Source organism: Gymnogyps californianus, chromosome 7 (assembly GCF_018139145.2).
Source record: "Gymnogyps californianus isolate 813 chromosome 7, ASM1813914v2, whole genome shotgun sequence".
NCBI lineage: Eukaryota > Metazoa > Chordata > Aves > Accipitriformes > Cathartidae > Gymnogyps > Gymnogyps californianus.
The window spans coordinates 26,095,972-26,106,981 of NC_059477.1; the positions used below are offsets into that span (position 1 = coordinate 26,095,972).

The following is an 11,010-nucleotide window of genomic DNA, read 5'->3' on the forward strand; positions in this document are numbered from 1 at the left end:
GGGGGGGTGGTCCCTGGGCAGGGGGGGAAACTGTTCCAGGTACGTCTCTCTCCTGGGGGGGACATGCAGGGCAGAGACCTCCACCCAGGAGGGGTCAGCAGGGGAGGGCTTGGAGGGGCTCACAGGAACCCCAGCTTACCCCCTGCATGCTCTGCATCGCCAGGGCCCCTCTGCCCCGCACCCTGCTGCTCCCCCAAACCCCCCCGGCGTGCCCATCCCCCTCCACGCCGTGTGCTTGAGACGGGGCTGAGCCCACGTGCTGGGGGCAAGTGGCGGGGACGGGCAAAAAGGGCTGGGGAGCCGCTCCGGTGCCGGTGCCGAGGCAGCTCCGGCAGCATCGCCGGAGGCGAACGGCGCGGCTGGTCCTGGCAGTGGGGTGGGGGAGGCAGGGGCCTGCGCCCACCGCGCCCAGTGCGGCGGTCCCTCTCCGTGCGGACAGTGGGGAGGGGGGTGGCGGGGGGCTGCCCCCCCAGTCCCGAGCTGGCCTAGCAGGCGAAGTCCTCGAAGACGCCCTGGTGAGGGTAGTGGTGGCGGTGGTGGTGGTTGGGCAGGATGCCCGCGTTGTAGGCGCCCTCCACGTGCCGGCCCAGCGTCTCGCAGGGGCTCTGCAGGGATGGCAGTCAGTGGGGTGGGTGCAGGCCCCATGCACCCTGTACCCTGTGCCCCCCCACCCAGCACAGCCCATCCCCAGGAGCCCCCCCGGGGGCACCCAGCTCCCTGCCACCCAGCCTGAGGGCACCAAACACAGAGCCGTGCTGTCCCTTGCTCTTGGGATGACCTTCCTTCCCCCAGGGGCAGGGGTGGATGCTGCCCAGGCCCTGTTCTTGCAGCCCCTGGGGCAGCCCACCCCCACGGGGGTACCTGATCCTTGAGCTCCTCCAGTCCCAGCGTGGCGATGCTGCCCGAGGGCTTCTTCAGGGGAGGCTTGGAGCGGCGCAGGACCCGGCTCACCCTGTCCCGGATCACCTGGGTGCAGACGGGGGGTCAGACCCGGACCCGCATGCAGGTGGCACCCCGTGTGTGGGCACCCCAGTCTGCACGGACCTGCCACCCGCTCCCCTACCTGCCCGGGAGACAGGGGCTGACAGCTCTGCCCGCCACCCTCCCTGTCCTCAGGTCACCAGGGATAGTGGGGGGACCTGTCCTCCTCCCACTGCCTCCTGCTGGGCATTCCCCGATTTGGGGGCTGTAATAGCCCTCTGGGGTGGCCATGCATGGCACCCCCTCCCCAGGGAGCCTGGCCCCCGCTCTGCACCTCTCCCGCTCCCACCGTCAAGACACAGCCCTGAAGGCTCAGCGCACCTCATAGACATAGTCCAGGATCTCCAGGATGGTGAGGATGCTGGCACCGATGAACAGGCCCATCTGCCCCCCGATGTCCCCTGGGGAGGAGGAGGGGGAGATGGTCACTGGGAGATGCTGAGTAGCCCACTGGGAGCCTGGGGTGGGCCAGCGGGGCTGCGGGCAGTGCCAGGGCTGCTGGATGGAGGGGGACAGGGTGGTCATGGGGGCAGGGGCGGCAGGATGGAGGGAGCAGGGGACGTGCGGGACAGGGGATGGCCAGTAGCATGCCACCCTTCAGCCAGTCTGCGGCCAGCTCCCGCCCTGCGTGGTCCCTCCCTGACCAGCCCCAGGTCCTCCCGGGGCTGGGCCCCAGAGCTCCGCGCCTCAGGGTACCACAGGAAGGTGGGAGGAATCACCGAGAAGCCCAGCAAGGTCGTAGGCTTTCTTCTGCTCAATGGCCTCATAGTTGAGCGCCTCGAAGAAGATGTCCAGCACCAGGAAGTTCTCCCTGTGGGGACACCATAGTGCTTGGCGAGGAGGGCTGGTCACTGACGCTCCCAATCCCACTGCCCCCCAAACCTCCCCTGTCCCCCAGCTCCCTTTCTGTCTGTCTGTCTCCTCCAGCTCCCAGGTGCTCCCAGGGCCCTTGTGAGTTGTTCAGGCTGTTGCAGTGGGGGCATGTCCCAGGCCAGGAGGGACCGTGGGGTGGGGAGATGCCGGCAGAAGGGCTGGGAGGACACGGATGGGTCGGGGAGATGCTCTAGTGGCAGCCACCCCCGGGCAGAGGATGCTGCAGGGACCATGCGTGCCAGGACCCACTCCCTGCACGCTGAGTGCCAGGATCCGCTCCCTGCATGCTGCCAGGAGTGGGATGGGGGTTCCCCAGGTCCCCAGCCCCCTGCCTACCTCCCTGGCACATGCCAGCACCAGCAACTCACCGGATGTAGGTCTCGTTCTTGTTGTACTTGCGGGCGAGGTAGCGCGCCGAGCCCTTGTTGGGGATGCGCACCATGGAGATCTCCTTGCCATAGCGCGTCAGGTTGCATGGCGTGGGGCAGCTGCAGCGCTCCTGGCTGTCCTCCACCGCCGCGTCTGGGGGCACACACCCATTGGCATGGTCGCACCCCCCCAGCCCCCTCCCCGGGGGCACCCAGCTGGCCCCCAGTCGCCCACCTGCCGCCACACCTACCTAGCGTGTGGTCAGCACACTCGATGTACACGTTGGGGGAGCAGATGGACTCGTTGCCTGTGGAGAAGCAGCTGGTCAGGGGCAGTGGGAGTCTGGCCTGCTTCTGCCCCCCACCCTCGACTCAATCCCCTAAAGGCAGTGGGGCAGGGGTGGCCCCTCGGTGCGGAGGGGATGGGGATGGGTGGCCCTCAGCTCCAGGTTGGCTGGGGCAGGGGTGGCCCCTGGGTACAAGGCAGACAGGGAAGGGACTGACCTGGGGTGTAAGGAGGGTAGGACAGGGGCTGACCCAGTGTGTAGAGAGGATGGGGTGGTCCCTGGGTGGAGAGGGATGGGGCAGGGGGACCCTTGGGTGCAGAGGGATGGGCAGGGGTGGTGCTTGGGTGCAGAGGGATAGGGCGGGGGTAGTCCTTGGGTGCAGGCTGGAGGGAGCCGGGGCAGCCCCGGGCAGGACCGTCGGGGCAGTGGGGTGCCCCCACGCCGTCACGCAGACCCCTCACCTGGCATGTGGACCATGCGGCAGTGGCAGCTCCGCACCACGGCCTCCTTCTCGCACTGGAGGCGGCAGGCAGCGATGCTGTAGGTATCGTAGCCAGGCAGCGTCTGCTCCCCCTGCACGCTGGCCCGGCAGTTCCCCCACGGCTGCGGCAGGTAGGTGAGCTGCCGGGGCGAGAGGGGCATCGCTGCAGGGCCATGCCGGGCTGGGTGCCCGCGGGCGCCTCCCCGGGGGCTGTGGGGCATCCTGCCTTACCCGCTGCTCCTGGCAGGACACGAAGGTCTGGAAGCCAGGCGAGACACCGAAGCCCAGCTGATGGATGTAGGGCGGCTCGTCCTGGCTGTGGATCTGGACCCGGATGCCAGCTTCAAATGACGTCTCGTCTGTGGGAGGACAGAAGGGCTGCGTGCCTGCACCCACCCAGCACCTGCACCCTGGGGCCCACCACCCCTCCGGTGTCCCGCTTGCCCCATAGCCCCCCCGCAGGGTGCCCTGCTTGCTCAGCAGCCCTCCCTCCCAGCACCCCTCACCCGTGCCCTGCCTGCGCTGCAGCCCCACTCACTGGTCTCTCTCCAGATGGGCAGGTACTCTTCCTGCTGGATGTCCAGCATGATCTCCAGCCCGTTGCCCATGCCACCCTGGCGGGTCACTCGCGGGTTCCTCCGGTCCCCATTGAAGGTGTAGCACTTACCGTAGCGTGTGTAGACCTGGGGATGGAGAAAGCCAGGGGGTAAGGGAGCAGGCAGGGATCTGGCAGGGTGTTCTGCAAGCAGGATGAGGTCCAGGGACCCCTTTCCAATCCCATGGAGGTGCTGGAAGGGGGAACAGTCTTGCATGGCCCTTGGAAGGGCTCATCTAAGCCTCCCCCACCACGCTGCGACCCCTCTGCCCTTGCTGGGGGGGCTGTGAAGCATCGCTCCCAGCACCCATGGGGCAGTCCAGCTGTCCTGCCCCTGCCAGGAGGGGACTCACAGGGACGAAGTGCTGGGGGCCGCAGCGCTCTCCCCGAAAGCGGCACTCCACCAGCATGTCCTCGATCTGATGGCCCAGGCGGTGGAAGAAGCTCTGCATGGTGCGCTCAGAGCGGCGGGGCGGCAAGAAGCGTGAGTAGTTGGCAAGACGCATCAGCCACGCGCGCCGGTCCTCCCCCAGCACGGCCAGCATCTCGGGCACCAGTGAGCGGTTCTCCCGGGCCAGCCCCAGCCACTGCCCCACCGAGTAGAGGTCCGGCTTGGTGAGGTGCAGGAAGCGTGCCCGGTTGGAGTTGCAGAGGGTGATGGCCGGGAAGCGGAGCTGGGGGGCCCAGGCGAGGCGTGCCCGGGTGTGCACGGGGCGTGAGAGCAGGTGGTGCAGGCGGTCGGCGGCGCCGGTGGCCAGCAGCCCGGCGGAGGCCAGGAAGGCCAGGCTCCAGAGCAGGCGGCGCAGGCGGGACTGCGGCCGGGTGCACATGTAGTGCAGCCCGGGGATCCTGGTGGCTCGCAGGACGCCAACGGCAAGCTGGGCAGTGCCGCCGTCCCGAGCTGCTGCCAGGGCTTCCCCGTCCCGGCAGCAGGCAAGGGGCAGTGGCATGGCTGCAAGCAGGGTGGCTTCTCTGGAAAGTGGGGTGCAGGCTGCTCCTGAGGCTGCCCGGGGTCCCCGGTCCCCTCCAGGGAGCTCTCCCTCCTGGGAGGCTTTTGCTCTGCGCCTTCCTGGAGGCGAACGTGGCAGGCGCCTTCCTGAGCTGCTCCGGTGACGGGCGAGGGGAGGGAGAGGAGGGGGCTGCTGCAAACACACGCCTTCCCCCAACCTCCATTCGGGAATGGAAAATTCCTCCCTGAGCCAGGCTGGGACAGGGGGGGTGTGTTGCCTTACCCCAGGCAGGGTGAACTGGCAGCCCCCAGTGCCCCAGCACAGTGGGCACCAGTGTCCAGACGGTGATGCCCTGTCCCAGCCACCCTGTGTGAGCCCCATGCCCAGGGATGCTCGACCCCAGCTCGTCCCCTGCCCTGGCACTGCAGTCCGCCCTGGGTCCCTGCCTGGACCCCCAGGGTCCCCAACTGCAGCTGCTCTGGGGCTGGGGGCTCTGCCCCACAGAGGCAGGACAGTGCCAGGCCTGGGAGGCCATCGTCTCCTGCCAGCCTGCTGGACCACATGTGTACCTGCCCCAGTGCTGTACCCTGGTCCGCCACCCTGGAGCTGGGGACCCCAGTGGATCTGGGCCCTGTGGGGCAGAAGAAGTGGGGCCATGGGGCAGGAGGAGTGGAGCCATGGGGCGGGAGGCTGCATGGGAGCCCACTTGAGCCCGGCGGGTGCTTTGAAGTGACGGGCGAGGCTGTGATCAGAGCGTGGCAGCGGCAGGGGGGGGGTGTCTCTGCACCAGGCTGTCAGCGTGGCTGGCAGGGCCCCGACAGCCTGTCAGGGTGTCTTCAAAGCTCAGCACCGCACTCCCCGGCAGCCTCTCATCTCCCGCTGCTGCCACTCCCAGGCACCCGCCTTTGGCACCAGCCCTGCCGAGGCGCGGGCTGGCCCCGGGGGGTCCCGCAGCCCCCACAGCCCCGGGACGAGCCAGGGCCACTGTGCTCCCAGTGAAGGGCAGCATCCCTGCTGCTCCATGGCAGCTGGGGCGGGAGGAGGGCAGCAGTGAAAGGGGGGACTGGAAAGAGGGGAGCTCCCACTCGCCTCAGCAGTGACTCCTAGCACCATCCACGCTGCCGGCCCTGCTGCCTGAGCAAGACATGACTCCACAGCCATCCCGGGGACCCGGCCAGGATCTGAGCTGGCGGCTTGGCGACAGGCGCAGCAAGACGCCAGGCAGGTCAGGAACGGGGCTCGGCCTCAGGGAACGGGACGGGCGTCGAGGGAGGTGAGCGGAGGCAGCGGGCAGCATCTCCGGTGCCCAGGGGGTGGCAGGGCGCTTCCCTCCCACCCCACCTCCAATGCACGCTCTGCCCCGCAGCAGGGAGAAGCCAGCCCGAAGGCACCCAGGGTGCCAGCTCTAGCCCTTGCCGGCTCTGGCCAGGCCCCGGCAGTCCGGCAGCCGCAGGCCGGGCGGTGGGTGGGCGGCTCCGGCAGGGGGCAGCAGGGCCCCGCGTTTGGGCCGCGGAGGGTGCGCAGCGCCGGCCCCGCCGGGCACCCGCCCTCACCAGCACCCGTTCGCCCGGCCCGGCCCGGCCCGGCCCGTCCCCGCCATCGCCAGGGCAGAGCCGGGCCGGGCAGGATCGCCCCCCCCCCCCCCCCCAGCCGCGCTCCCTGGCTCCTATCGTAATCCCGCCTTCGGGTCCTGCCGCGGCAGGGCGCAGGGCAGGTGAGGGCAGCAGCCCAGCCCCGCCGACGGCAGCAGTGGGGAGCAGCCGGCCCCGGGGGGAAGGACGGTCCCCATCCCACCCGCCACGGGATGCCAGCGCTGCTACTTGCTTTGCTGGAGGAGCAAATGCCGTAGTGCTTCCCCGGGACAGAGCTCAGCTCCCCGGGGACACAAAGCCAAGGCCGTGGAGCAGCCCTCGCCACCCACATGGCCCCACGCCCCAGAGCTGTCACCGGTCCTGGCACCATCCCCACCATGGCACGATGCCGGTGTGAGCAGGAGCACTGCCACGGGCTCCCTGCTCTCTGCACCCTCGGGACCAGCCCAGTGGGTCACCCCACCCCACACTGAGCCGTCCCCTCTAGCCTGTGCGTCCCTACACCACCCCTGGGACATGGCTCAGCACCCCCCTCCCCACCGTGCCAGCAAGTCTGTGTGGGGCTGCTTGAGCTGGCTCGGCTCCTTGCTGAGATTTATTGTGGCTCCGAGAGCCGGAGGCTGCCAGCCTGATACCATCAGCCCCTTGCACACCAGGGCAGCTTTTATATTAGTTTTCTTTAAACGGAGGATGAGCTTCCCAGGCTGGAGGAAATGTCATTTCTCTGAACGCTTCCATCTCATGTTGGTTCAGACATCTCCAGGCAGCATCGCAATCACCCTGGAGCGGGGTGAGGGATGGGGACAGGATGCAGAGGCTGGGGCATGTGGGGACAGACAGCTGGGGGACAGGGACCAGTGTTGGGCAGGGCTGGAGGAGAAGGTCCAGCGGTGGCGGTGGCCTTGTCCCCTGTCCCCTGCAGCCCCAGGCAGGCGAGCCCGGCTGCAGAGGCACATAGGGAGGGCAGGGGTGCCTGTGGCGCCCAGCTGAGTTACTCACTTGTCGGCTGCCAGGGTGCCGAGGCCAGCTGTGAAATCGTGCCGGCGAGAGCACAGCACAGTCCTGAAGGGCTTTGCCTTTCCAGCATGACAAACCCAATTAGATAACAGGGAGTGCATGAGGAGGAGGAGGAGGAGGAGGAAGGGCAGAGGAGAGCCTGCCTGCACCAGGAACATGATTTCCTCCCTGCAGCTGACCCAGAAAAGTGCCTTGCAGGGCTGGAGCACGTGTCCAGCCAGAGATGGTGCCTGGGGCATGGGCCCCTGGGCACCTGCTCCGCTCGCCGGGCACCCATGGGTGCCACAGCCTTGGGGCTGGAGCAGCAGGATTCCCGCACTGCGTGCCGGTCTCCCCGCTCAGCCGCCACACGCCGGCATCCCCGCGCCGCGCTCATGTGCAGGGGAGACCCCATTAGAGAGGTAATTTCTCGACACGATTCCTCATTTCCCTGCTCTCTGCCGTGGAGACACGCTGACCTTGACAGAAATAGCTGCTTGTGCCTCGGCAGGCAGATCCCAGCTAGAGATCGCCGGGGGCCCTGGCATTCTCCTCCCCACCCCACACAGCTACAGGGCCCCTCAAGTCCCCTCCAACCCCTGGGCCTCGCCGTCCTGCCTCCCTGCTGTGGGGAGTCCCATGGGAGCAAGGTGCTGGCCCCCAGCATCCTCACCCCGGCTCATGCCAGCCCACCCATGAGCACTGGGGGTGTGAGGACCAGCCCCACGCACTCCCCGTCCCCCATCCCCGCTGCTGCCAGCCCATTGTGCCAGCCTCCGGCTGATCCCAGCTCACACAGGTATTTCCACAGCTTACACGGCTCCCCACGGTATTTAGCCTCTGGAAGACGACGTTAAACATTGCAAGCAGCAACAAATCCTGATTGCTCCGAGGAGACAAGAGGCCGCGCTAAGCTTCCAGCCAAACGTTTTCATGTGAGGGAAACGAGCTGCGGCACGTGCGGCGCCAGCGGGTCCTGTTCCTGCACGCCCGGGGCACACAGCCCTGCTCCCAAGTCTCTGCTGGGACATCCAGCCTTGCTCCCACATCCCTGCTGGGACACGCAGCTGGCAGGCAAGCTCTGGGCATGCACACACCGTGTAGGAGCGAGCACCCCAGCATAGAGACACCCCTGAGAACAGTCATCACTGTTGGGCATGATGGGGATGGGGACAGGGATGGGAAGACACCAGAGTGCTCTCCATCCTGGGCTTGGCGGGGATGCCAGTCCACGGGTAACCTTGAGGGTGATCTCCAGGTACCCCAGCCCAGAGAGCAAATTAGCATGGGCAGGGCTGTGGTATAAAGGAAAGCAGCCTCCAAAATTGGAAATGCTGCTTCCTGAGTGAGCGCAGGCAGCTGAAGGCACAGGGATGCCCCTGGCCAGGAGACACGGCACAGGAGCTGCGGGCCAAACTGGGATGACACTGGTAGAGCTGGGGCAATGGCACACCCATGCACGCTGCCCCCTGCTCTGCTCCTGCCCCCTGCTGCAGCCATCCTGGCCCCGGAGCCCCTCACCATGCCCCGGCCCCCCCATGGCAGCCCCCCACCACGTCCCCAGCAGCGTGCTCCCCCTGTGTGGCACAGCCAGGCCCTGCCTGGATGCCCTGGGAAGGAAGCCGCAGCGCTGACGCCAGCATTGCAACTGCCCAGGATATGAGATCTGCTTGGATTCAGCAATTTCAACTCATTTCAAGCCCGATTCTGCAGCAATTTTCTGAGCCAGTGGGATGTTTTCGCCTCTGCAAACGTCCCCTCTCATGCACGGTCGCATCATTTCCCTTCCCCGCTCCCAGGAGGGGTTGGGGAACGGTGCCAGTTTGGCTCGACCCCAGCTCCGGCAGCGGCACAACCGTCCCCCACACCAGCAGCCCCTCGGTGCAGCCCCCTGCCCCACGCAGAGCTGCCAGGATGGCTTCTGTGGGATGCAGCCCTGCTTGTGGGGGCCGGGGCTCCCGCCTCCATGGGTCATCGGGCTCTGCAGCCCCAGTCCTGGCAGAGCAGGGCACACCAATGCTGGGCTGGGCTCCTGGTTTCCCCCATGTGTGAAGGGCCAAGCCCTGGAGCATCCTCCACGGCACCCTGACTCGCTTTCCCAGGAGGAGGGAGAGCAGTGGGGTGGCAGGGGGCCCAGGGGATGCTGTGGGCACATCCCGGAGGGGCCGGGACCCCTCGTGCCACCGCAGATGTGCCTCTCTCTGTGCCACGGGCCAGCCCATGCCAGCTGAGCCCCCTTGGCCAGGCCTGAGCCAGCAGCGGAGACGTGGGCGCGTGGAGCCGGCAGAGCCCCTCTCGTGCCAAGCAGGCTCGCTGCCGGAATACCAAGTGCTCAGCTGTGCCGCGGGCTGTGCCGCCAGCCGGGCAGAGCGGCGGGAGGCACCCAAGCCCCAGCACCGGGCAGGGCAAGCAGGTCACTGCCAGGCTGCTGCATCAGGGCCAGCATGCAGCCCAGTGCTCCCCGGGAGTGGGCAGGATCTGGACCAGGGCTCCCTGTTCCTGGTGGGTCAGGAGCATGGGGATGCAATGCATGGCAGAGGGATGCACCACGTGCACGGGCAAGGACACCTCCCCAGCACATCTGCCCCAGCGCTGCCAGTGACATCAGTAAAGCAGGGGGACATTGGCACCATCCTGCTTTCAGCAGCAGCATCTGTGACAGCACACCCAAATTGTGTGCCAGGGAATGAGCTCTCCCTGCAAGCCATCACCCCAGGAGTCCTGCACCAGCCCATCCAGGAGCCAGAGGGGGCTGTGCTGCCAGTGCCACACAGAGCCAGGGTGGCTGTGACATGGAGGCGAGGGGCTGGGGACCCCAGGCCCTCACCTCTCAGCCCCGCTGCACAGGCACGGTAGCACACAGCAGCCTCTGGTAGCAGAGCAAGTGCCATTGCAAAGTTGTGCTTTCCCCTCCTGCTGCTCCTGGGGGGAATTCGTCCCAGAATCTCACTCAGCTTCTCATTTCCAACATAAATTTATTCATGGCCAGTTTGTACCATTTGTTCTCGTGCCAGCATTGTCCCTTAGCTTAAATAGCTCTCTTCCCTCCCTTGTGTTTACTCCCTTGATGTATTTATAAACAGCAATCCCATCCCCTCGCAGCCTCCAGCCTGCCAGCCCGCACGTGCCAATCGCTCCTGGTTTTCTCTCTCGATTCAGGCTCTGCTCGCCTGTGCAGCCTGGCTGCCTGGCACTGCATCTGCTCCAGCTCCCCAGCAGCTTCCTCAGCCCAGGCTGCCCAGGGCTCGCACACTGCTCCAGCGAGGTCCCCAGCCCACGCAGATGTGTGACTCTGCCCTCTCCATCCCACAGCGGTCGTGGGGCAGCATCCCACCCAGGTCGGGACCACTGCCCTGGCCAAGGCTAACCTGCTCCCTGCAGATCTCCCAGTGGCCTGTGCTTTCATATGGTTTGCTTGCACTAAGCACTTTAAAGCATCCACCAAAAGGGTCACCCGCGCAGGTGAAGGAACCAACACCAAGGGAATTGCAGAAGATGAAGTGCTGGGGTTGCTGGCGGGGGGGGGAGGCATGCTGCAGTGCAGGGTAGGGGTGCAGAGAGGCAGGGGGGCAGGAGCTGGGGAAGCCCCCTTCAGCCTGTCAGCAGCCAGCAAACCTCTCTGAGATGTTGAGCATGCTGCCCTGGTCTCACCCTAAGCACGTGGGTCGGGTGCTGGGGCTGCAGGAGGTTTCTGCCCCAAGTTTCTGCCTCCTGCTTCCCCTGGGAAGGAGATGGGGAAAGCCATGGGGCAGAGCCAGGAGGCGCTCAGGGTCCCCATGGGAAAGGTGCACCAAAGCTGCACCCCCAAACATGCCAGAGCGAGCTTGCCAAGCTGCTAACACGCTCCCTGGCCTGGGTTTGGACTGTGCGGAGCAGCAACCTTGCAT

General features: G+C 66.8%; 1 protein-coding gene across 1 annotated transcript in view; it reads right to left on the reverse strand.

Annotated features, from left to right (window-relative positions):
* Positions 1–472: 472 nt before the first annotated feature.
* Positions 473–11,010, reverse strand: part of LOC127018425 (acid-sensing ion channel 4-like) — a 22,528-nt gene continuing 11,990 nt past the window's right edge. The window contains exons 2-12 of the mRNA XM_050900034.1: positions 4,621–4,752; positions 3,939–4,588; positions 3,529–3,673; positions 3,222–3,349; positions 2,971–3,130; positions 2,474–2,530; positions 2,223–2,376; positions 1,701–1,792; positions 1,303–1,382; positions 862–966; positions 473–605 (exon numbers count right to left, since the gene is read on the reverse strand). Coding sequence (XP_050755991.1) covers positions 486–605; positions 862–966; positions 1,303–1,382; positions 1,701–1,792; positions 2,223–2,376; positions 2,474–2,530; positions 2,971–3,130; positions 3,222–3,349; positions 3,529–3,673; positions 3,939–4,588; positions 4,621–4,752 — 1,823 coding nt within the window. The 3' untranslated portion in view covers positions 473–485. The remainder of the gene's footprint in view (positions 606–861; positions 967–1,302; positions 1,383–1,700; positions 1,793–2,222; positions 2,377–2,473; positions 2,531–2,970; positions 3,131–3,221; positions 3,350–3,528; positions 3,674–3,938; positions 4,589–4,620; positions 4,753–11,010) is intronic.